Source organism: Ochotona princeps, chromosome 31 (assembly GCF_030435755.1).
Source record: "Ochotona princeps isolate mOchPri1 chromosome 31, mOchPri1.hap1, whole genome shotgun sequence".
In the NCBI taxonomy this organism is placed as follows: domain Eukaryota; kingdom Metazoa; phylum Chordata; class Mammalia; order Lagomorpha; family Ochotonidae; genus Ochotona; species Ochotona princeps.
The window spans coordinates 10,321,953-10,348,716 of NC_080862.1; the positions used below are offsets into that span (position 1 = coordinate 10,321,953).

Consider the following 26,764-nt stretch of genomic DNA (forward strand, 5'->3'; position numbering starts at 1 on the left):
TTGCTTTTATATCTATTTCTGTGTTTATTTACCAGGCAGAGCTGCAGAGAGAGAGGGATAGGGAGAGAGAGAGAGAGAGATCTTCTGTCCTTTGGTTCAGTCCCCAAATGGACACAATGGATGCAACTGAAACAATCTAAAGCCAAGAGCCAGGAGCCTCTTTGGGTCTTTCTCATGGGGGCAGATACCAAGTACTCTGCTGCTTTCCAAGTCCAAAAGCAGGAGCTGGATCAGAAGTAGAACAGGCAGGAATTGAACTGGTGTCCCTTTTGGATGCTGACACCATGGATAAAAGCTTAGCCTACAATGCCACTGTGCCAGCCCCAATTTTTAATTTTTAGTAACTCAGTTGTCTATTATTTAACACACTTACATCAAGAACTTTCTCTACGCATTCTTGCATCCTGAAAAAGACAAACTTAATTCCTGTCCCAGTAGAGGTCATGTTTTATGAAGATGTTACAGAAGGATTTATGTGGGGAACTAAAAGTAACCTTGAGGACAGAGACTGTGTTCCTATGTAAGCAATGTATACAATTGGTTTTAAAAGGTAGATAGCATTTAACCGGGCATATTGGAGCGAAACGTTTTTGGAGGTAAGGGGAATATCATGTGAATGCTCCAGGGTGACAAAACTCATGGCATCTTTATGGAATGCAGGTTGAGGAAACACAGGTGAAAGAGAGAGAGAGAGAGAGAATGGATGAGGCTGGCCGAGTCAACAGGGACCACACGAACCAAAATCTTGTGAGCCATAGCAAGACTTTGGGCTTTATTTGAGAATCAGTAAGAAACTGTTGAAGCATTTCATGTGGGGCAGTGACAAGATTAGATTCTGTTATTCAAAAATGACTCAAATAGCAGAGTGGAGACTAGATGCTAGGTAGGGGCAAGGGTAGATGGGGAGGACCTACTGAGTTGCTACTGAAATAGACCAAGTGGGAGGTGAGGATAGCCGCACCGAGGGAAGATCAGATGGATGTGATGAGGAGTATTCAAGTTGTGGAAATACTGACAACATAATAATTAAAGGTGGGTGCGTGGGAAGCAGATATCTACAATGATTTCCACTCTCTAGCCAGAGAACCTGTAGTGAAAAGTCCATTTGGGGGAAAGGGTCTTTGTGCAACCCAGGAATACGTACTTGGAGGTGCCTATGAGCCCTCAGTGGAAAGATCCCAAATATGCATTATGGTCTGGAAGTGAGAGGACAGGTTAAGGCCAAGGTGAACAATGTGTAACATTGTTATCCTCATTCTGGTTGGGTTCTTGCATTCCAGCATGAGAAAGAATAAAATGAGCTATTTTTCTCCCAAGTGGGATTGGAGGTATTACAATAGACATTTAGGCAAATATTGAACTAATCATCAAATTTTTGGGGCATTTAGTATGTGTTAGGCACCTGTTAGATTATGGGAATTCTTTAAAACTTTTTCTCTGTTCGTATGGTTATGTTGCAGAAAGGCTTAGCAAAACATGCATGTAGGAAGGGTCAAATTTTGACATTAAGGTTAAGTTGGTAGTGATTTCCAGCGACTCTGTATTTGGCAAAATGGGAACAATGCTTTCTGCTAAGTGCTTTATCGTTTGGCCGAATGTGCAACCTTGAGGTCCTTCTAGAACTGTCAAGTTGACTCTTTCCCTCTGAGGCTTATTTTGCATTTGTTTCCCAGCAGTCTGTGCCATCTTTCTGCATGATTCATGGGTGCACACCACATTTCTTTTTTTTTTTAATTTGAGAACTATAGTTAGTTAAAATGAAAATTATGCCAAGAACATAAGGCTCACAGTCCTTTCTAGTCACTGCTAATGACTTAATTCTGCATACAGACTTTGTTGAAACTGAGTGGTATAATTTAGGGTAGTTGACCATTGCGAATTTAAATTATTAATACTTTTCACTCTGAAAAGGAAATAAAAAAAGGGTACAATTGGATTCCAACATGTGTTTCTTTCATTATCTCCTTGACTGCTTGACAAGTCACATTCCCTTGGAGTTGCATGGAGGGAATGCTTAGTTAAATAACTGAGCTAGAAAGCCGTATTCTAGTGGAGCCTCTCCACTTACAAGCTGTATGACTTGGTAAGGCCCTCAACTTTTCTAGGCTTCAATTCTCTTATAAAATGGGAATAGTGATACCAACTAATCTGCATCATAATGGATGACCATGATAATGATATTTATTGAAGATGTACTATGTGCTAACTACTTTCCTGCCAGGACTGTTGACTCCATGGGATGCCCAGAGATACAAAAGAAGCAAATCTAGAAATAAATTTATCAGTCTATTTTACCCATTATTTCTCTACTTTGGAGAAAAAGAAACACTAGTAATTTAATCCAACCTGAAGACCCACTACTCTTTTTTTAAAATTTATTAGAAAGGCAGGTTTACAGAGAGAGAGAGAGAGAGAGAGAGAGAGAGAGGAAGAGACATAGAGAGAGATCCTCCACCTGCTGGTTCACTTCCCAAATGACCACAGTGGCCTGAATTAGGCCAATCTAAAGTCAGAAGCCAGGGGGTTCCTTCAAGTTTCCCATGTGGATGCAGAGTCCCACGGCTATCCCAGGCTACAAGCAGGGAGCTGGATGGGGAGTGGAGCAGCTGGGACATAAATTGGTGCCCATATGGTATGCCAACTCTGACAAGCAGAAAATTAGCCAGTTGAGCCATCATGCCAGCCCCAAGACCAATACTCTTACAAGAACTTAAGATATTTAAGGCGATAAAATAACCACATCTACTCCAACATTTTTTCAAAAGTTTATATTGACCTATTGTTATGATACATGGAGTTAGTTCCAGAGAGAAGAAGCTGAAGTTGCACCAAGTAGACTAGTAGAAAGAATAATGGGGTGGAAGGTGGCTCTAATTCCTGGTCAAGTAATCTTCATTAAGAATTGTGAAGAATGAAGAGCAGAGCGTGACAGTGACTGAACATGGGCCTCAAAACCTGAAAGATCATCGTTGAGTTAACAGGTCAAATTACTGCTGCTTCACAAGCTCATGAGTCAACCACAGGCATATACGAGTCAAGAGGTAAGGCTACGAGCCATTCCCTCAACAACCAAGAAGGAAAAGCAGGGGTGTAGTAGGAACCAATATAGGAGAAAAGCAAGTGGAAGGCACCGAGGGTTTTCTGAACACCTGCCATGTGCTAGTTCAGCTTGTGATGACAAAGGCATAAATGGAAAGGAACTGGAAGCCTTGCATTTTGGAAGCAAACGAGAGGTAGTGATGAATTAGTGTGGACTGTCATGAACCGCTGTCAGACCTGGGACTGTGGCACTGCAATGAAGCCTCACTGAGATCACCTCTTTGTAACCACCACCAGGGTTAATGGCGGGTTTTGAATTACATTGTTTTCATCTCCTGTTCTTTTTTAAGCTACCAGTTGCAGATGATTTTTTTAACCAGGAAGATTGATATTTAAGCAATGTCTAATGGTTAAGGAAAGCACAGTGTCAGGGAAATATCCCTGCCACTCTCTTTTTCTCTGTCACAGTGGTAGAAATTTTACATTTGAAAGCGAAAAGGCTTAAGACGTAATTTTTTTAATCCTCATCTTTCCTGCCCACTTGCATCTTTTCCAGAGCTTGTCAGGGCCAGATCTAGAATAGCAAGAGCCATTAAACATTTGGCATCTTGCACTCTGTTTTTTTTGGAATAAAATCAGTTGTAGGCCAATTTATGGTAAATTATTCTCTTCGTGTGTGAATTTCCTTTTTCTTCTTGGCAAATTCGTGCTTGCTTCTACACCCCTGCACACAGATCTTAAATACATACACATATCTCTTACAGAATCTGTGTGGGATATGTGTGTCAGTGTTGAAGTGTGTGCCCGTGGCTGTACCCATAAGTGCATGTGCCTATATGATAAGCAAATTGACTTAAACAGTTTGTCTTGGAGGTTTGTGTTGCTGTATGTATGTTAGCATACATTCTGTTGCAACTCACAAACAGTTTCTCAGTCAAGAGATGACAGAATTCAGCAATCATTTTGGGAAACACTCTAGTAAATAAATATATTGCTTAGCTCTGTTCAACCAAGGATGCCAATTCTTAATAAAACTGAAGGCATGCAGTGGCATTTCTCATCGTTGGAATCGAAGACAGTTCCTGGGCAACAAGTCCACTGACAAATGGAAAAGGTGGCACCAGGGCCTTGCTGTAGCCCATGCACTCTGAACAAAACCTCTCTAGCTAATGATCGTTGTGATCTGGGTCCTGGAGCAGAACCTGTGCCTCCCGTTCAGGATGGACTGTTGACAGAGGCATAGCATCATGGGAACCTGCTGCCCTGGTCCTTAGAGACACTTATGGCAACTATTTTTCTCTTAACATAGAAATTTCTTGATCAGAATCCCCTTGCTGGCAAAGTTGAGAGCTAAGCTCTTAAAAGGCCATTTTTAAAACAGTTTCTTTTCCTATGTGTGAAGTATGCACACACATATATGTATTGAATTATTGCCAATAATGTAATCTCCATATCTCTAGATATGCTTAGCGCGAATTTGGAAGCGGTCGATGTGATAGGAAAACAGCTCCTTTCATAAGGATTGCCACACGTTCCTCAGAGCATCAACGAAGTTAATTCTCATATCCACGAGGAAAAATACAGCTGTGTGTTGTGATTAGTATGTCCCCCCCGTGTTTTCATATTAAAGTAATTAAATATCCATTTGACAGATGTTCTATAGAACTCTAAAATCCAGCCTGTGAAACCCATGGACACATCTTTGAGCTTTTACGCAGTTGTCCGTTTGATGTCATAATGAGCAGTGACCAGCCCTACCTAATTAAAAGGCTCTAATGAGCTTACTGCACAAGGAAGTCTAGGAAATCAAGATACTTTCTTACAAAGAGTTCATTCTTTCCATTTTCTTTAGCGTTTATTTAGCAAATCACCTTGCTCAAGTCTATGCCAAGCCCGTACCTAGTGCTGGCAATAAAAAGATTAGTAAGGTTTAGTTCCTTGTCCTCAAGAAAGCTCAAGCCTTTTGGGGGAAAACAAACCATCCAATTAGTGTATCTCCACAGGCAACGCGTGGTGGGCGTGTGGGCACTGATCCCCTGTGCCTTGGTGAAAACCTGAAGAAAGACTTCCTTGAGGAGGGACTGCCAAGCCCAAGGGTCAGTAACGTGTCAGACAGGCAGAAGGAGCAGCACATGGAAAGACACTCGGCAAAAAAAGGGGCAGGTTGCTTCATTAAGAAGTTGCAGCTGGCCTGGACCGGTGCCTAGGGGCAGAGATGGGAGGCCAGAGAAGAGGGCAAAGGTGTGAGCATACTTATGTTGAACCCTGGGCCTCTCCTGGGCTTGTTGCCTCTGACTTCGCCTCTTCTACTTGCGTTCTCTCTCCTTGCTTCTCTCCCCAGTTTTTGCTTCATCTGCCCATGTCTCCTGAAAGTTGAAAATACATTTCTGAGCAAGACTTTCATAGAAGAGTTTGAAAGAATATTACTTAAACTAAAAAAGCAAAGGGAGAACACACACACACACACACACACACACCCCTAAAAACCGAAATCTGATTCCCCAACTTACTGCTAGTTCCCTTGCTTGCCCAATCTGCCCAATGTTCACCTGGCCTTTTGTGTATAGAAGCCACCAGAGTGGGTGCTGGCCAGTCTCTAAGTTTGTTCTGGGTATCTGTCTGTCTCCTGACACACACACTGTGAATGTGGGAAGGGAAACAGGAGACTGATGTCTCTTGTGTGTCATCCACAGAGGTTATTAAAGTGCTGAATATGCCAACAACAACAACAAAAAGAACAGTGTGTCCACAGTCCACTGATGGGACAGAAACAGGGAATTGGTCACTCGATCTATAGTATTTTCAAAGTGTAAAATAATTTTTTTTTGATGAGTAGTATATCTGAATGTTGGAATTGTATGTTCTTATAAATTTCACAAAAGTATTGTACTTGTGGAAGTACATGAATATGCATTAATGCCTGGCAAGGTATGTCATGATCACAGACACAGGTACACACACATGACATAGCTTTATGGGTTTTACGCACCTTTATGCAGAACTGATAACATGGCTGTAAAATGTATTTGCTTCTGTGGCATGTAATTCAGGTGTGTTTATTGAGGTTTGACACCCCCTGAAGTACGCATGTGCTCATGGAAACGCACCCACAGATTGTATGAAATCAGTGCCAATGAGCAATGACAGAAAACTTACTTTTATGTTTACACAGCCCGCAGACAACAAGGTTTTCTTTATTTACCTTCTCATGGAGATCGTATCTGGTTGAAACGGTAGTTTTCTGGTGTTGTATTGATGCAACATGAATAATACATAGTGCCTTGTACTGGCTGAATAGCTGGAGAGGACTATGGGATGCATCTTAAGTGTCAGTGCTACACTGAGGAGTGTTCTCATTCCAGTTGAGAATATAATGGCCGTGATGAAGTTCTATTTGTCCCCAACTCCTTGCAATTGTTATAAACCAGACACTCGATAATTTCCATAAAAATTTAATACAGTTCAAGTGTTGGCCTAGAAAGAATGTGTTCCTCTCTGTACAGTCCTGGGGCATCTCGTGGCAGGTTTTCCATTTTTGTGTTTTTAAAGTTGAATTCTCATGTATTTTACCACCTCGTTTAAACCTCTCTTTTAAAGATCAACTGCTCTACCCTTGACCCGCAATGTTAAAAAACAAGAAGAAACACATAATGCTGCCCATTTAGGTAACCTTTGTTTAGACACATTTAGTACTAATCAAGCAGGGACAAGCCAGGAAGTTGCATCTATGACCCATTTAATAGATTCGTTTTTATATACTAGAATAATAAGGAAAAACAGAGTCGCTGGAATCTTTTTGACTACACAAGAAGATGTTACAGAAAGAGTTTTATATCCGGAAAATCTGGATACATGAGGATTGCAGACAGCTTCAGAAGGCTACGTGAGCAACATGTGCTAAGCCAGTTGTTGTACTGAAGTCCAAGTTTCATAGGCCTTTCTCCCCTCTAGCTGCCAGGTATCAAAATGTGGAGTCAACCAAAGGAGAAGCATGATCAGATGGCCCCGCAAGCACTGTGTTTCTGCCACTTCCTCTTGTACATTTTTGCCCTTTTTTGTTGTGGTGCTTGTTGTGTTTTTACTTCTCTGCTGCCTTTTTCTTTTCTTAAAAAAAAAAGATATTTATTTCTATTTGAAAAGAAGATTTACAGAGAAGGAGGAGAGACAAAGATGTTCCATCCGCTGCTTCACTCCCCATATGGTCACAACAGCCAGAGCTGAGCTGATCTGGAGTCAGGATCCAGGAACTTCTTCTAGGTCTTCCATGTGGGCGCAGGGTCCCAAGGCGTTGGACCATCTTCTGTTGCTTTCTCAGGCCGTAAGCAAGGAGCTGAATGGGAAGTGGAGTAACAGGGACACGAACCAGCGCCCATATGGGATCCTGACATTTGTAAGGGGAGAATTTATCCAGAATCATTGCATCAGACTCCACTGTCTTTTTCTTCTGTTGTCTTCTCAAGGCAATCCTGTCCTTAACTCTCTGATTTTTCCCACCTCTAGTTCTTTATGTTGTTTCTGCTTCTCTAAATTCCATTAAACTAAACCTTCAATATGGGATTCACTTCATCATGCCCACAACTGTGCTTCTCAAAGGATAATCTGTGTGCCTCCTACATTTGGAAGCATTGTCTTGAGAATGTTAAAAAAAAAAAAAAGCAGTAACTCAAGTCCATTGAATCAGAAGCTGCATTTTAATAGAACCCCTAACCACCCTCACCTCTGCCGCCATCACCGTGTCACACTGAGACGGAAAGAAAGCTCCAGAATGAAACATCCCCTGCGTGCATGTCTCAGGTGTATCACCTTTCTCAACTCTTCTCAGGTGTGCAAGGTGACCTCGGTGACAGCTTTGCTTATCTCATTTTGGGTGATGGGAGAAGTCATTTTGTGGCCTCCTGTTGAAGGTGTGCATTGGATACAGGCAGACTCGAACTCTCAGAGTTGTTGCCCAAGCCACCTCAGTTGCGTCCTCCGTGTTCCCACTGGGGCTTTCCATCTCTGTTGTCTTTGGGTTGTACGTGGAGCTGTACACTGGCAGAGAACTCATGTGTCTGTTGTTGCTGGGTAGCACAACGCCAGCCATCACTAATGGGATTCATTGGTCTTGACTGATGAAATTGTAAAAGCATAAGTCTCCTGTGGCCGTCAGTGCTGAGCCTTAATTGAAATCAGTTATGTATTCCTACAAAATGTGTCGGCCATTCTAGACTCCTTTTTGTTTGGGTTCTGTTGACACTAGCAATAGTATAGAAACTGGATCAGGAAAGGTTTGTAGTTTTTACTGCTCTGAATGCAGACTTACCGCTTCTCAGGACTCTTGAGTAGCTGATGAGGGGAGGTAGCAATCCTCGGCTTGATTATCAGTTACACATATGGATTAAATCCCCTTTTAATGGTGTCTAATGAGCCTTTCATTTTTAGAACCTTATACAAAAGCTTCTAATAGAAAGAGAGAGTAATATCTCAAAGGTCATCCGAATGCCACTTAATATCAGCAATCCGTAATCAAGCCAATATAGAGAGATGGCGATTACAGTCCAGTTGTGAGCCTTTAAATATGAAATCATCCCCTAAATTAGCAACACGGTGCAAGCTAAGGTCTTTGAGGTTTCAGACAACTTAGAATTTCTAATTAAAGTTTGCTACTCGAACACAGCCTCAGAGTTAAAGAGAATTTTCTGAGACTTCACACAGTGCAGTATTTTCTAAACCCAAGTGACTTAAAGTTCTGCCACTGACAACTTCACGCGCTATTCCCATATGTGTTTGTAAAACTATTATAACAAGCACATGAAAAAGATGGCTCCCACTCAGTGCTTCTTCCCAATGGGGAAACATAATGGGCAGTAGAAATGTGGGGCATTTTATAGGTCAGAAGGGTCTGGGAGACCTATGGGCCTGCCTATCTTAGGGTGGACATCTACTTGACAGCAGAATTATCATTTGGTCTGACTGCCAACACAACTACAGGTAAGGCTCAAACTTCAGTCCATCTGTAGCAGTCTGATGTTTCGGTTGATCATTTTGTACAGCCCATGAGTGATGTTATAAATATCCACATGGACCTCTTGGCAGATAAGAAGTTCCCAAGTTCTGGGACTCTACAGTAAGAGACTGGGATTTTGGGTTTTTGTCCCGTTTGTTGTGTGAACAGAGATAACCCTGTCCCATCCTGGGATGGAGATGCTAATTCCTAGTCCTGCCATAGTTGCCTGCATTAGAAATGGATGGCTTCTGCGGGCTGTTGATGGCAGCTTCTTCCTTATCCATGGGAACTACATGCTAAGACCCACTGTGATGCCTAAACTGCTAATAGTACCAAACCCTCTATATGCTTCTAGCTTGTTTTCACATACCCAAATGTGTTTGAAGATTTATTTATTTTTATGGGAAAGACAGATTTACAGAGAGAAGGAGATACAGAAAGACCATTCATCTTCTGGCTCACTCCTCAAGTGGCTGCAATGGCTGGAGCTCAGCTGATCCAAAGCCAGGAGCCAGGACCTTCCTCTGGGTCCCCCATGTGGGTGCAGGGTCCCAAGGCTTTGAATCATCCTCGACTGCTTTCTTAGGCCACAAGCAGGGACCTGGAAGGAAGTGAAGCAACTGGATCATGAAATGGAGCCTGTATGGGATCCTGGTGTGTATGAGGCAAGGATTTAGCCACTGAATCATTGCACTATGCCCTATTTTCACATACCTATGATAGAGTTTGATTTAAAAATTATCAACTATGTAAAGATCATTAAAAAGAGAGAGAGAGAGAGAGAGATTAAAAAATGCAAACAAATTAGCCACTGAGGGAGATTAGCAACAATAACGTAATAAAATAGGACTATTTTAACAGTATATCACCAATACTCTCTCTGAAAATATCTTATTCTGTAGATATCAGCAACTTTAGTGAATGATTTTTTTTTCCTTGTAAGTTGGGAATCTTTATGTTTTCACTTAAAGGAAGTGTTTTGCAGCTTTTTTTTTTTTTTTTTTGGCATACCGAATTGCCACTATCATTCTCTTATGCTTTGGGGTCAAGATTATATAAAATAAGAGTGCTTTAGCCTAAACACTGTGGTCCTGTGATAGTTGATATGATCATTGGACAACTACAAAGAGACCAAGGGTTGTGGACTGTCATTTTACACAGCAGTTGGTTGGTTGTGGCAGTGACCAGAAGGAATGAGCAGTGGACACTTTAGACCCTAGATCTCAAGATGCAGCTTAAACTATAGGAACATCATTGAGAAGACACTGACCCAGCCCAAGGAAACACTGCTGATGGGCCTTGCTTTGCCAAGCAGTTTATATTTGCACGGCGAGATATGCCCATTAAAGATTTGGAAAACATGAAAAACTAAGAAGGATAAAAGCCATCTGTTCACTCAAACACCCAAATCATCCACTTGCGGTGTGTTTTGTAACCATCTTTTGCAAACCTACCTAAGTATTGGTTTATTTTTATTGCATTAGCATTTAATTAAACTTATAAATCTAGGGAATAAAACAGCCTAAGGGAGAGGAAATTCTTGTGCTGAATTATAGGGTTATGCCCCTAATGAATGATAATGATTTGGTATAAAATCACTTGCTTTCAAGCTCCATCCAGATGCCATTACAGAAATGAACACCTTCTCTTCCTTCCTCTCCTTGCACAAGCGCCAGTGTGACTAGTTCGCTCAGGTGTGGTACTGTCCACACTCCAGTGATAGTGTGGCTGGTAGGCCCCCCGCCAAGTCATGTGTCAGTCCTCTGGGACCCCAGTTGGAGTCATGGTTTCTTCAGGTGCATCCAGCATGAGCACTTACCTATACAAAATTGCCTTCTCTGGCCTCAGTTCTTACAAGCCTTTGAGGTCGAACCCTTCACGCCTCATGTTTCTCCTGGTAATATCACCAGGCTGCTCTGAGGTCTTCAGGTCTTTCTGGATACAGAGAAGATCTCTGCTCTTCATTATTTTACAAATCATCTTTTCTGGTCCTTCTCAGTCTGGATGCTCCTATGCCCCCCTACCCCCTTGCTATTCAAAAATGATCAGGATCTTGTAGACACAGTTAATTTTTCATTGATTTGCTTGCAATGTGCGCAGCCAGTCCTTTGGTCTTTGTTCTTGCTTCTCTTAATAGTAACAGTAGCAGTTGGCTGAGTTGTGTCTGGGGGCCTTAGTAGGAAAGGACTTGGAAAGACCGGTCTATGCAAGTTTTTGGCCAGTCACGTGGATAGTTTGAACCAGTCTAGGGCGTGTTTGTGATTCCTCTCATCACCCTGTGATAGAACCAACAGTCTTATTTTCATCTGCTACTTAGAAGTAATTTGATTGATCTAGTCAAAAGCAGCCCTCTTCTCCCATGTCGGTGCCTAAGCAATGCCACTTTGTCTCTGACCGAGATCTGAGGCTGCTGTGGAAGGCAGAGTCTCCTGGGGCTGGTCCAGTTCTGAGGATGCATCCTTGGAGCTGGCCCCAGACTGGAATGGACCCTACAAAAGAGCCTTGCTGGGAACCCAGTGTGGCATGTCCAAAACCATAAACTCATTTCATACCTAAATGTAGTCCCTCAGGTGATTCCAAGTCAAACAAACGGAGCTCCAGGAGTTTGTTCTGAGCGGTCAAGCAGAGAAAACCTTAAGAGCAGCTTTGGTCAGCAGAGGCCTCTTAGCTATGATGTGGGGTTAATTCTGAGCCCCTTTATCATCAGACCTGATAACCACCACAACCTACAGAAAGAAATTCCTCAACTCCCTTTCCTTCCAGCAGCGTGCCCTCTACGCATGCCTTTTCACTCTGTGGAAAACGTAGTTGGCATCCTCAGCATTCATCTTATGTTCAGGCTAAATTTATTTTTCTGTGAAATAGAAATCAGGAAAACACCGAAATTATTTTAAGCAAAATATCAAAATTGAAATAAACCAACATATGTCTGTGAAACATGTATAACTCTCAATCAAAAATAAGTGCCACTTTCACAAATGGCTTAAAATACTCTCTACCATACAAAATCCAGACAACTTAAATAGATGGAATTATGACATGCTTGATTGTTCTTGTTGCGTAGTTTATCCTTTACTTAAAAATTCTAAGACATAAGATTAACCCTGGATGATCCATTCTATTTTAATGAAGAGAACCATGGAGTTTTTGTTTGTTTGTTTGTTTTTAATTTTTGGAAGCCAGGTGCTTCTACCTGATGTGTTTGGGAGCCATCTCAAACTTACCTTCTTCCATACACTAAAAAAAAAAAAGTAAGCTTTCTTGGTTGTTTTCAAAGTACTTGCTTTGTTCTGTGGGCTTCTAAGTTTCCCTTTCAGTACTGTCTCAAACAGGATTAAAATTGTCAAAGGAACTAGCAAATGTCTGGGGGCTTAGCACCAAAGAAAATGGTAAAGACCAGAAACCACCATCCCTCTTTTGTGTGTCATTTACGTCTGCTCTCTAATACACTAGATTGTCACCTCAAGGATTGGAATAATTTAAACCCTGTAGTAGCAGCTGATATTTTGGTCAAGAAAGATGTTAAATAGATGTTACCGTCAGTCGATACTATTGACAAATCAAAGACGCAGTCATTGAAAACTTAAGCTTTTCCTTTTTAGTTCTGTTCTCGAATTAGATAACAAAGTGTCAAAAATGGGGAAAAAACTAAGCTGTTACTTTATTTGGAAAATGATTTAGTACTAGATGAATCATCCCTGTCTTCTAGTTGGTTTAAAAAAAAACATAATAAAAATGATCTCCTTGGCTTTGGCTGAGCTAATAAATCTAGTGGACTCAGGCCACTTTCATCCCTAACTCTTTTCTCTTTGATTCTCTCTTTTTTTTTTTTCTCTCACACATTATTCAGATTTTTCTTGTTAGTTTCTTAGTTGTCAGAAAGTTTCTTCCTTCTTGATTCCTTCAATTGAGACTGGTTGGGAAATGGAAAAGGCTGTTAATTTGTTTTTAAGAAAATAAAAAAAAAGACCCACATTACTGTATTTTATTAACCAAGCCAGATGGCTCAGAAAATTTTCTCTGACATAAGTAATTAGAGAAATCAGTTTGATTCCCAGATCTGGTATGGAAAGTGGCATGTATATTTGGTGGGGAAAAAATGCAGTTTATATAAACTTATGGATATTTTTAGAAGTCCTGTTTGATACTGCTTGGGACTGATTCTGCTGTTTGAAGCTAAGTGCAAACTAAAAACTTTTCTTCCCTCCCTGAGCCTCCAACCATTCAACATCTTCCTCCACACACAAACAAACGCAAAAAAATGATTTTTCTTCTTTTGCAGTTTGAAGGTTGCAAAAAAGCCTTTTCAAGGCTCGAAAATCTCAAGATTCACTTGCGGAGCCACACGGGCGAGAAGCCGTATCTGTGCCAGCATCCGGGTTGCCAGAAGGCGTTCAGTAACTCCAGTGACCGTGCCAAACACCAGCGGACGCATCTGGACACTGTAAGAATGGCAACAGCCTCCCAACTCGCAGCCCAGAGCCCCGTTGGGAGGACATGCCTGTTGGGTAGTGGGATGGGGAAGGTGTGTGCTTTATGGTCTACAGGTTCCAGGGGCAGTGCCAAGGGCAGCAGAGAAAGTGAGGCAAGAGCCGGCAGGGGCCTCATTCAGCTGTTACAGCTTTCTGTCATTGTAAGGTTCTCCTGACCAGCACAGCTTCCTGGCAGAGACAAGTTTCTTGATCACCTGTGTGTACAGAGCCTAAATTGGGGCTGTCATGTGGTAGATGTTAGTGCAGATAAGGACCGTCAGAATGGCTGGGCACGAAGGTGCAAATGCAGGTAGCAAGATATAGCAAAGTAGATAATGTATGCGATTACTGAAAATGTGGCAAGTTTGTCCTGGCTAGTTCTTCTTGCTCTTGACAGAAGACTTTGGCAGCTCGAGTGAATCTGGCCTTCTGCTTTAGAAACCACCTGCTCTTATCACCTGCAATCAGGACACCAAGCAGCAACAGCTATTCCCCAACAGTTGAGTTGCACCATGCTTCCTTGTGTTACTGGCCACACAGCCTCTAGCATCAACCTTGTGAGAGACCACTGACTTTCCTTACTGACGCTGAACTCCTGTAACGCTGGCACCTGTCGCTCCTCCACCAATGTCTTTTCTAGGACCCTCAGCTTTGTATTTTCTCCATTCTGTTGACAGCCCCGCATTTCTCAGGTCCCCATGCTGTTTTCCTTACCTGAAGCCAGATAGATCATATCATTTCACTTCACTTAACAAAGCCGTCAGGATAAAGGTATTCTATGTATCACAGATCTATCCCACATTTCTCTCGGATAATGTATTCATGACAGTACTTGCTCGGTGTTAACATTCTAATGTCTATTATTAAACGACACCAGAGTTTGAATTTTGAAGAGATGCCGTTATTTCCACACACACCTTCTCATACATATTTAAGACTCTTCTGATGTTATAGTTGACATATTTATTAAATTTTATATTAGACTCTATTAGTCATATTGATAGAAGTCATTTGGATATATGTCACATAACCATTCTGAACGGAGTTATCTCCTCATATACTTAAGTGTAATGGCTTGCCTAGTGAGTATCTGAAGTATAATTAGAGCAATGTACATTAAGGTGAACTCTTTCTACTCTGGCTGAATTGAATTCAGTGATTTGGGGGCCAATATGATGGAACATTAAATAGATGAATTTGGAATAACAGGACTTTTTTAAAAGGAATACATAAATAAATAAATTGTGTTAAAATGCCCTGGTTTTGTTGTGTCTAAGATGGTCTTGGTAGAATTCAGTACATTTTTCCAGTTTGTCATTACATTTGATCATGGAAGAATGAGCATTCATGAGACAGGATTGTCCTCAGCAATTGCTTTTCCTCTAGCTTGCTCTCTGTAGTTTGAAAGAACTATTGTGAGGCTTAGTGTTGCACTGCTACAATGCCTGTCTTTGCTCGGAGTTAATTTTAGCTAATTAAACTAAGGAAAATGTTCAGGAATCATTTTGGATTAAGAAAAAATATATCCCTGTTTGAGACTTTTGAGGCAGATGACCTTATTTCATGGTGCCAGCTCAATGCACTAGCTTTTAAAACTCATTTAATTATTTTTTTGGAAAAAGCTAGTCCTCTGTAAAAGCTTTAAAAGCCAACATTTTTTTTTCCCTTTAAATGCCAAACTAGCCTCTGTTTTGGTTTTTACTACATTTAACAAATTGGGAAGCTATTTTAAAAACATAGAGAAATTAAGTACTTGTTTTTTTAAAAAAAGGGGGAACTGTAATTTGAAGAATTTGTGGTTTAAACTGAGGTTCCTACTCCCTTTCATTAAGTACTCCTTATGCTAATGCTGTCAGAATTTTGGATAAGGTATCTGTTGAGCTAAGTGGATTTTTACTCCTAGGATTTAGTGAATTCATAATGCTAATCCTGAAAACTTTAATTCCTTTCTCTGTTAGTATCTTAATGCCCAAACAAGGGGGGTAATTATATGTAATAAACGTAGAAAATAATGAAATATTTTTGTTTGGTATAGTATACCATTGAAAGCGAGGTAATCCGAGATAAAATGATTAATGCAGCCAGACTACTTAGACCGGTCTGTTCTGTTTTGCATACTGGATCCAGGTGATGGATAGCCGACCAGGGAATGAAGACCAGCTGGTAGGAATAGTGTGCATTCAGGCTTTCTCCTAAAGCATCTCACCATCAACTAAAAATAACATTATCAGCCAAAATCATAATGATCATGATATGAAGTAGATGTAACGTGTTACTATGCAGAAAGCTCTTTTACACGTTGTAACATCTTCTGTAATACTCATGACTTGAGCTTCTGTGATTGCTAATAACAAAGAAAAGTTGTCAGTTACTCCTTATAGCCAAGGCAGGGAAGGGAGTGCTGGTGCAAGAAAGCCATGTGAATCCAAAAAAGCAGTCCCGGTTAAAGATGACCTTTACTTACCCAGTTGAAACCCATTAACAAGTGACATCAGTCAACAGTTGACCCACCACTTTGTGACAGATGTGCAGTTTCAAGAGCTTGGTTAACCCATCCGTTGTTCATTGTTTGACTCCTAACACGTAATGAGTTGTTGGTACTCAAGAGCTACTGGATGACTGAGTCACCTGCTCAGTTGATGAACAAACACATGAGATCTCAAACAGCTCACGTGGGGTATGTCAAATTATATTGCATATTCATAACTTCACTTTGTTCTTAGCATCAAAGGAGTGAACTACAACTAAAGGAGTGAATTGCAAGTATGGTTTTTTAGCTCTTGAGTGATGTAAGCCATGTATAGCTTGACTCACAAAATGACAGGCATACTTCGTAACATAGGACAGCAACATGTAAGCCATTTTCTTTTTAAAGTTACATTTTGGTTTTGGTTAATAGTAATCCCTCAGCTTCCCAGAGCAAGAATCCTATTATGAACACAGGGTTTCAGCTATCATCCATACATTTCACCTCGAATAACTCACCTGATGAGATGCTTAGGAGACCATTGAGAACATGGTTCATCTTCCGGGGGCTTTTTGCCTGTTTGCTTTGTTTTGTTTCTCAAACTAAGCTAAAAGTTGTTTGGTTTTTTTGTTTCTCTCATAACTAAATATTCAGTCTCAGGCCTTCGTGTTGTCATTATAGTAGGAATAGGTTCTGAAAGTTGAATGGGTAAGAATGGGTTTATTCATTGGCTCTTAACTAGTAGGTAACTCTTAACTAGTAAGTGATTCTTAACTAGTAGGTAATTCCAGACTCAACTTCAGGCTGCACAGAAGAACTGAAATAATTGAAATGTGTGTTCTTATCACATTTAGCCAAAGGGTAATTTGTGTAACTCAGGCCCAGCTCCAGAACTCTTCTGTAACTAATAATATTAATATTTCTCTGGCTGATCGTTCATGTGTCTGTTGTTTGAAAGCAACTATCCCTTACTCACTTTACACTAATTTTCCCTTCTTAATTCTCTCCTTCTCTCTTTCTGAATCAGGTTTCTTCTGAAACATACCCAATCTTTTCTGGACTTTTCTACAGCTTCTTTACCCGAACTCTTAAAGAATGTGTATTTAATAGTTTCTGACCATACCAAAGATTGTTCTGTAAGTATGACTGGAGATGCTTACCAATAATTTCCACATTGAACAATGCCAACAGGGAGTCTTGTGGTTAGAGTGAAATCGAAAGCAGTCACTTAAAAGCCATGAAGGATAGGTCATCTCTTTGTGTACTCTTCCCTTTCCCATGCTGCAGTTTTTAAGTGGGATTTCTAATTAAAATGCATGAGTGTTGCCTAGCATTTCACGTCAGTCAGCTAGTGACAGCTCAAAGTCTGAAGTCAGGAGTCTTTGAGTAAAACCATCTCTAGTTATCTTGATGATTTAACAACAGCCATTTCTTTCTTTTTTTCTTATTCAGAAACCTTATGCTTGTCAAATTCCAGGATGTACCAAACGCTACACAGACCCAAGTTCCCTAAGAAAGCATGTGAAGGCACATTCTTCCAAAGATCAACAAGCAAGGAAAAAGGTAATTTTGAAAGAGAATTTCCCAGTCAGGGAAAGCACATTTACCTTACCTTTTTCTTTAGAGCTTCTGCGGGATATTGGGAATTCTTTGATTTCTCAAGGTGTAACATGCTTTGGACTGTGTTGAGGGGAAAGTCTTCCATGAGTGAAAAAGCAGACCATAGCTGAGAGGGCTAGAGAATTTCTGGGAAAGGTCTGAAGAGTGGGAACCAAAGAAAATTAGTGAAAGTCTCCTTACTGCAAATAACAAAGCTGTTATGGCAATGAAGCCCAAACAGCTAAAAGAAATTAAGTTGGGAAAAAAAATCTTTCTTGGAAAGAGAGTGCTTTTTCATAAAGATGTCATTTGGGATATAGAATGATTTTAGCGCTCATGAAGAAGGTAGGTACGTTTCTAGTCTGGGACAACTGTTGAGCATGGTTTCTTGATGGGTACTGTATGTGGAATCTTAAACAGAACTAGAAGTGAATGCTACAATGACTTCAGTGAGGATTTAATGCCATTTTGGAAATTTGAAAAAAATCATCTGGATTGGAAGAAATGGTTAAGATCAACCAGGCCTTCTGTCTGGCTCTGTCTCCTAAATTTGTAAGATGCTTGTAAGAGCTGGACTACGATGTGTTTCATCATCTGTAGATGCTGGGAACTTGACTATCTTTCAAGGCAACTGCCAGTCACTGAGTTTTTCAATTTGTGAACCAATTGAAAGACATGTTGAGCTGAGCATGCCTTTTTGAGTATTCCATTTAAAATGAGTTGGAACTTGATTCATTTATGGGCTTTTATAACCAGTTTAAGGACAGTGTGAGACTTAACTTATTTTAAGTGACTGAATACCATGGCAAGGGTTACAGAACACCATGGCTTCCATTGAGGAATCCTCCATTCTTTCATGGTTAATAGGGATTTAACACTTTTGTGTTGGGAAATTCTCTGTAGTTTTTTGTTATTGAAGTTTTTTTTCTTCCCCGAGAGGGATGAGGACAATGCCAGCCAAAAATTCTTATATGGAAAGAACTAGACCAAGTCCTGACAACTAAAAAAAATGCTCAATTAGAAGGCTTTAGTAGGTATTTTTTAATGCTCTTTTTCTATTTTATTAGAAAGAGATACAGGTACAGGGAATACCTTCCATTTGCTTGATTTCTTGCAATGCCTGCAATGACCAGGAGTGTAGCAGCCCAGGTCCAGGAGCTCAGAACTCCATCCGTCTTTCCCACATATGTAGCAGGTACTTAACCATTTGAGCCATCAACCTGCTGCCTCCCAGGGTACAGGTTAGAAGCAGAGCCAGAACTCAAACCCAAGCTTGCCATTAGAGGATGCAGGTGTCTCAAGCCATGTCTTAACTATTACCCAAATATCCACTGTGTTATTATTAATTATGTACACACACCCATGCCTGTAAGTCTGTTGTTAAGGTTTTTCTCCCAAAATATAGCTAAATCTCTAACTGGAATCCCAGAAAGTTGTTGTCTGTAACCATTTGGCATGGATTAGGTTTATCCTTACATTTTGGATAACTAGGGGAACTGCTAAATAAATTAACAATCTAATCATGTTGCAAGTAGGATGCTTATTTTTTTAATAATAACATATCATTTTGCCTACTGCTCAGTACTGTCAACAGGACTGCTGTCTAATAGTATTTCTCCATACACACACACACACACACACACACACACATATACACATATACAAAGATGTAAGAATATGATGTGCAGATCACAAAGGTAGCCTAATTAACCGTTGTGGAAACAGAATGGGATACTTTCAACTTTTCATTGTTCCATATGGGTGGATTTCAGGCTAGGCAGAAAGGAAGAATATAGTTTTGTGTGGGAGATTCTTAAACCACTCTCTGCAAACAGTAAAAGAGATCTGAAAACCGTAACGTGTAGCTTTGTTGATAATTTTCAGGCAATCTTCAGTAGGCAATCAGGGTAGCATGGTGTTTTTGGTTGGTTGTTTGTTTTGAGGAGCAGGGTTGTAATCTCGTGTCAGAGCCCTCTGAATTTTGTCATGTGTAAGATCAGATGTTGTCTCCCAGAAGTATGACCTCTCATGTTCACTCTGTTTCCTGCAAATGGTTCAGCTGGACTTGGCCGGATCTCATTGCTCAGCTCAAGGTGACAGGCTTACAGTGTGGATTTTCTAAATGTTAACCCGCGTTTCCATCTGAAGATCTAAAAAAAAAAAAGTCCTTTATAAATCTATTATGGGTTAATCTGTGAAACATAATGCGATGAAAGTTGCTCCGTTCAACAAAAAGAAGAAACGGCACTCCCAGGAGAAGCGTTTGGTCATAAACCTCAAATCAGTTCATCCACATTTCCAATTCATGCACTGATACACTAGCAGGTCTTATTTACATGGTACGCTGTTGTTACTAGACTTTGGAGAGATTCTAATTGCTCACTTGCATCAGGACTTGGTATTTGAAATATTTCCTGGCAGCAATAATAATAATTATAATGAAAGAAACAATAAACCTTTTAAGGCAGAATTAAGATTATTTACAACTTTAATTAAAAATGGAAAACTGGCATCATTTCAAAAAAGCCTTTACAAAAATGTGAACTCATCAAAAATAACCATAAAAATTCCAAGGTGATAAAGGCACTGTGGAGTAATGGTCGCAGCCCTGGGGAATTGTTTTGTTGAAAAGAAGAAAACTCTTTTCTGTCACACCCTGTTAGTCATGGACTTGTTTAATATACTCTGCCTGTCTGCCTTTAATCCTCTTTGCAACCTCCCCTAGTCACTAAGACATTATTTTGGTCTTAAGATTGCAGCCCTCCTCTGAAATCACGGCCAGGAACAAGACAACCATAGCCATAGATGAATGTATACCAGGAAGAGCAGATAGTTCCTCTGTGATGTGCCAACCGTAAACCTGTGGCCCTTTCCACACCTGTTGGAGCCCGTACATGCTGAGGGCTAACCAACAAGAACTTGAAATCCCAGCTAAATGTTATTCAAACTGTGAACAGAAAGAAGAGGGGGGAGAGCCATTTTTGCAGAGGAATGAGGATGATTTGGTTCATTGCGTGCAGAGTTAACTATTCTCTTTGCATAATTCCTTCACACCTACACACCCATCAGCCAACACACAGACTTCCCCTGCAAATGCATGCTGCCGATCTTGAGTTCCATTGAATTGAGGGGCTCACCGTTGATGAGTTGTGCAAGGACTCGAATCACTAGACACGGTGTTTGTCGAGAATAGAATTTAGCCTGTGGAGCAAAAGACAGAACATGTCCTTCAGGTCTGTCCGATAATAATAAGTTAGTGAAAGAAGAGAACAGAGTAAGGCAGTAAGCCACTTGACGTGTTTCTCACGGCTGTGAGCTTTATCAGCATTTTTCATTTTCCCCTTGGAAGTGCAGTAAGCCAAGGGGCAGTATCCTGCCAATTCAGCCAGTTATCAAAAGAAATTTTCTCAAAAGTCAATACAAACAATGCCTCGCCAGAAGTTTAAAGGTGATGTGAATCTTTGACCCAGTTCTCACTTCCACAATGCTTCTGATTGGTGCGTATTATTTGTTCAATATTGGTAAAAGCATTGGTCTTGGATCCACCATGGCTGATGCCTTTTGCTTGTGTGATCTCAACACGAGCTTTTGTAAACTCATCGTCGCCAATGACATGCAAATGAGTGCTACACGTACGTATACTGCCTACTTAGACAGCAGGTCTGAGTAGCTTTCTGGTGAAATGAGAGATGTTTGTTAATATAGCTGTCTTCACGTAGAATAAAGCGTGCTTTGGGATGTGTTCAGAGCTGCCACCTCCCACCCCTGCCAGATCCCGATCACGATAAACTGTTTCATTAAGGAACATTCGAGTTCACCTTGTTTGGTACAATTCATGGAATCTTGAAAAGCCATGCAAAAATAGATATGTCCCTTAAATTGAAGCAGGCATTTAAAAGCTATTAAGGCTCAGTTTTCTTGTCAGTTGCTTTCTGTCATGGTCCCAATGGCAGATGGCACACATAAGTGGGGCACAAAATCACGGATTACTCTAGGTTTTATGATCTCTCTTCTTGTTTCAGCTCAGCAAGAAGTTAAAACCACACCTGCTATTAATGGAATATTAGTAATAGGCATACATCACACACATATCATCTCTCAAGCTCAACTTGTTCGTCCCTTCCTCTCACGTTTAAGAAACTAAGCTAGGATGCAGGTGGGTGGGAAGCTGTTGTAGGGGTGATATTCAATCTGCGATCATTTTTTTTAATGAGTCACAAGCTTCTATAATTTGACAATTGTTGATGTTAATTACTTATGTCATATCTCAAAATGATGATGAGACGTGTGTGAACATCCTGCTTCTCTCAGCTGAGGATAACTTACTTCAGACAGGTGCTGGGACCTGCTTTTGTGATATACATAATTGTAAAATAAAAAGCTTGGTGCTTTCAAAAAGTTGGTGGAAAATGCATGTTACAAAAAATATACACATGTTATCTCCAAAATCAATGCGTCAAAACAAATGTATATTTTCATGTTTTCCCCCACAGCATCTTGAACTGCACTCTGAGTGATACTAACCAGTAACTAGTTATAAATGAAAAGTAAGACATTGCCAAGGGAATTCAGTGATAACAGCACTGATTGGGAGTTCTAATGGCTTGCCTGAATGCCTGTGTTTGAAGTAGTCCACTAAATGCTAGCTGTGATCTACAGACCATCGGAGGCTTACATGATGAGCTGTTTAGAAGACGTTGGGGAAGGTCCATAATGAGACTGATTAGTTAGAGTGAGTTTCTGTTCCTTTCACGGGGGATCCGAAAAGTTGTCTTCAGCCTTATAAACGCTGAAAATAGCACCGTCTGTTGGGGGTGACAGCACAGGGCCTCGCTTAACACTCAAGGATGTTTCGTGCAGTGTATTCTTCACAATGCGTTTTATGGGGTCTCATGAGCCATTTCTTTTAAAAGTTTTATTTTTAGGTGTCAGTAAATCTAGGGAAGTCTGAGTTAAACATGATCCAGCGGTCCTCTCTTGCTAAAGTTCTTAGAAACTATCATGCCTCAGTATTCCAGAAAGAAGATAACCTTAACCTCATCAAGATAACATGAGTCTCATTCAACACGCCAATTATTTGAGAAGTACTGTCTCAAAGAAAATTTCATTTATTCCTTTTAAAGCATCTGTGTTAAGTACCTACTGCTGTGTCTGATACAAAGTTGTAACAGATAAGCATGATCTACATTCTCCTGGTGAGTTCCAACAACAGTGATAAGATAGAACATAGGTGCCATACAGGTGAGCAAGGAAGCAGTGAGGGCCATGAGATGAACAACAGCAGAAGGATTCCTGCTGCAGTGATGTGATCAAGACAGGCCTCTCTGAAGAACTGAGCATTTATTTTTTAAGCAGGAACACATAGCAGTGACTATATTCTAATTCAGAAGAGAAATGCAAACTATGCATTTTAGACAGCCATATATTCAGTCATACTAGTGTACCCTCCAATTGGATCTTCTTGGGAAAGAATCTGGTATTACGAGGACCTCGACGGTAGATTTGTGGATCATCTTTTGGTGTTGCAAATGGCAGTTTTCTGCAGTCTGCCCTCCTTGTACTTTGGGGATTGAATCCTCAGTAGTGGCAAACATGGTTCCTTCTCCAGAAAATGACTCAAATGGTAGCATTTGTGATTCTCTGAGTAACCAGTACAACTGAGGCCCTTGGTGCAAAGTGTTCACTGTTCTGAGGGTTTGAAGACAAGGGAGACCTAGCTATGTCCTCATAAGATTCCCGTTCTTTGATGAGACACATGGAGACATGTGCTGTCCCTACACTGGGTCACACCAGAATGCTCCTGGAATTCAAAGCATGGGATTGCTTCTACCAAGGATGAAGTTTGTACTGGACTGTAATGTTGGGCTTCATTGTTTCAAAGCAGTGGGGAGATCAATGGATTTTTATATTGTCCTTGATAATATTCCAATGCTGTCCTATTAGCAACGTGGATTTATTTCTATTTTATGCAAAATTTTTCACTGGGACCAGAACATGGTTGTGCGACACAGTTGTAGCCAGCTAGGTCAAACAAAAGTAAGGACCTTACAACAGGGGCACTAATATGCAATTTCCCCTATAGAAATAGCTCCTAGATAATGGCTTCTCTGATAAGTTAAGGGAGAGATAGAAGTCTTCTTAGCTTCTTGTTCCTTTCTACTGGTACTGAATTTCAAATTATTCAGCGAACACCTTCTTTACGTTGACTTTGTGTTTAATATCTCTCTAGGAGCTTGCATGTACAAAAATGGTAAGATATGCTTCTTTCCATTGAGGCAAGCACAGTATACAAAGACTGAATGGTGACTGGAAGTGGATGGACTAGAGAAGTTCAAATGTGAACCAAAGATAGAACAGAAACAATTACTCCAGTTTCGACTGTGTACTTTTTTTTTTAAGATTTATTTATTTTTTTTATTACAAAGTCAGATATACAGAGAGGAATATCTTCCGTACGATGATTCACTCCCCAAGTGAGCGCAGTGGCTGGTGCTGTGTGGAGCTGGATGGGAAGTGGAGCTGCCGGGATTAGAACCGGTGCCCATATGGGATCCCTTCGCATTCAAGGCGAGGGCTTTAGCTGCTAGGCCAGGCCACCGTGCCCTACTGTGTACTCTTTTACAAGATTTAATAGATGCTTGGAGTAAGGTGGCAGCATCAATTGTGGGTAGGTGGTGGTCCTGAGTTGAATGCTGGTAGTGAGAGAAGAAGAAAGATAGCATCAGAATTCCCAGGTTCTGAGATGGGTGAGCAAGAGCTGAAACAATCAAGAATCACTTCTTCCTTGGGGGGGGATCTTCAGTTCTACTCTTCAGCCTTCTAGCTGATTAGATCAGGCACAGTCACATCGTCAAAGATGGTCTCCTCCACTTCCCATCCAGCTCCCTGCTTGTGGCCTGGGAAAGCAGTTTGAGGATGGCCCAAAGCCCTGGAACCCTGCACCTGCATGGGAGACCCAGAAGAGGTTCCTGGTTGCCGGCTTCGGATCGATGCAGCACCAACCTTTGCAACCACTTGGGACTTGGGGAGTGACTCATCGGATGGAAGATCTTGCTCTCTCTCTCTCCTCCTCTCTGTATATCTGACTTTGTAATAAAAAAAAAATCTGAAAAAAAATAATGCCATCCACATGACTGTGAGATGTAGTGGACCTCAAAGTGTGCTCAACATTAGCAAAAATGGATCAGTCACTAGGAAAACAGAATGAAATAGAATGATCTAGATTTCCCTAGTTCCACTCCCTTTTGTTATGACTTTGAATGTTGCAGCACATTGGTTCAAGGCGATTCAATTGAAGATGTCATACCAGGACAATGAAAAAGTGTTACAGCTTAAGTAGATACGTAGTTACCTGGTTAGTTTAACTGATATGTTGTATTTTATATCAGAGAAAATTTGCAGTCATGTAAGTTTATCCTGATGTTAATTCAAAAATCATTCCAATATAACTTTGTGCCATATCTTGTTAATATAGTATGTTTGTATCATATTAAATCAGATAATGACAGCAAAAACTCTTAACATGGAACCTGGCACGTTAGCTGTTAATACTTGAAGTTTATGTTGTCCATTAAGGGTTTTTGAGAGAGATGACAAGTGCTTGTTGAGATTTTTACTAAGCTGGGTTTTTATACTCCAGATTCCTCCATTAATTAATTTCCCCCTCAAAGAGATGTTAGCTGCTTAAACATAATTGATGCAAGCTGAGATCATGATATACTTGTAGAATGACTACTTATCCACTTTTTCTTCAAGTGAGAAACACATTTGTGGTCATGTCTGTGTTTGAAAAACTGAAGCAGACAATCTTCCCATCCTAATGCCATTTTTCTCTAGAAAGCGTATCATATGTCAACCTTCCATTAATGTTGGGTGATTGACTGCCTTATGAGTCTAGATTGCCTGTTGACCAGGCTTGCCTTTGGAGATGCCTTTTGAGACATCAGGGTATTTCCTGAATTGGCATTCTCCAAATTGATAAGAAAATATTGTGTAATTATAATTTAATATATTTGCTATTTTTTTTATTCTGTCAGTTATTGGCTCATTTCCTTTGCCCTTGGGCTTGTGAGTCCAGGAGCTGATTAACATCCTGAATCACCAGTTTATAGGATGGAAACTTTCCATGCGTTCCTTAAATTTTCTGAGCTTTGGGCCCTCCTTTGTCAAATCCAGATGATAGTAGCAAACTTAGGAAATTGTTATAGTCATAGAATGAGAAAAGTCTTGCTCTGTGCTAACTGCAGCCCTACACAAGGATGGAGTGTAGTTATTGGAGGTCGTAGTGGCCTTGGGGGTGGTGCTGTGATTGTTATTAAGAGGGGTTAACAACATGCAGGAAAATGACTTGCCACCTTCCAGTTCTGCTGAGGAATTTGGCTCTAATTGATGATATAAGAGGTGAAGGTTTGGTTTTAGCTAATGTTTTCTAAGGGGAGAAGGATTATGTCCCTACCCCTGCTGTTTTAGTTGGATTCTTATTTCAGAAGCCAGGGGAACATGACTGATAGATCTTTGAGCCTTTTGCAAATTGTGTTGGAACTGTTCACCAAGTGAGGTTTAACCTCTGTGATTCACACACTGTAACAGTGATCAGGATAATAGCGATCGTAAAGAAACCATCTTACTTTGCCTGCATTTAAGAGCCATTTTGCTTTATTCTTTGGACTATAGATTCAGGGTGACTTTATTATTATTTCTTTTCCTTTCTGTGAGTTTATTCCAAACGAATGAGAAGGTCTGGGAGTGGAAAGAATCCAAGTATGATGGCAAAGGTGGTATGCTGCGTTTGTGCAGCCAGAAGACCCACAGAACATACACCAGAATTAGTTAATGCTGCCTAAGGCATAGCCATCAATTAAGGCTTGACATACTGTTTGCAACCTTGGCATTCCACAAGACATTTTGGCACAAGATTATTCTCCCACTGGGCTATCCAGAGCCCTCTTTGTAAACGCTAGCAGAGTGTCAGGTGACATTTGAAATTTTTACTGTTTCCTCTGTTGGTTGAATAAGGACTCACTCCTGTTCAATGGGACTGACTCCAGTCACAGAGAGGATCTCCGTCATGAAGGTTATGCTTTTAATTAGGTGGCATTTTGGGAGGAATGCTTGCCTCATTGCCACCACCTAAGGCCAACCACAGGGCTGCTGGGAATAGAACTGTAGTCTGTAAGTGTTCTGTGTATATTTCATTGCCGT

General features: G+C 40.7%; 1 protein-coding gene across 2 annotated transcripts in view; it reads left to right on the top strand.

Moving 5' to 3' along the window:
- GLIS3 (GLIS family zinc finger 3) overlaps window positions 1-26,764 on the top strand; it is a 394,973-nt gene that overhangs the window by 285,734 nt on the left and 82,475 nt on the right. For both annotated transcript variants that reach the window (XM_036496801.2, XM_058657335.1), the window contains 2 exons: window positions 13,308-13,469; window positions 17,417-17,527. In XM_036496801.2, coding sequence (XP_036352694.2) covers window positions 13,308-13,469; window positions 17,417-17,527 — 273 coding nt within the window. The remainder of the gene's footprint in view (window positions 1-13,307; window positions 13,470-17,416; window positions 17,528-26,764) is intronic.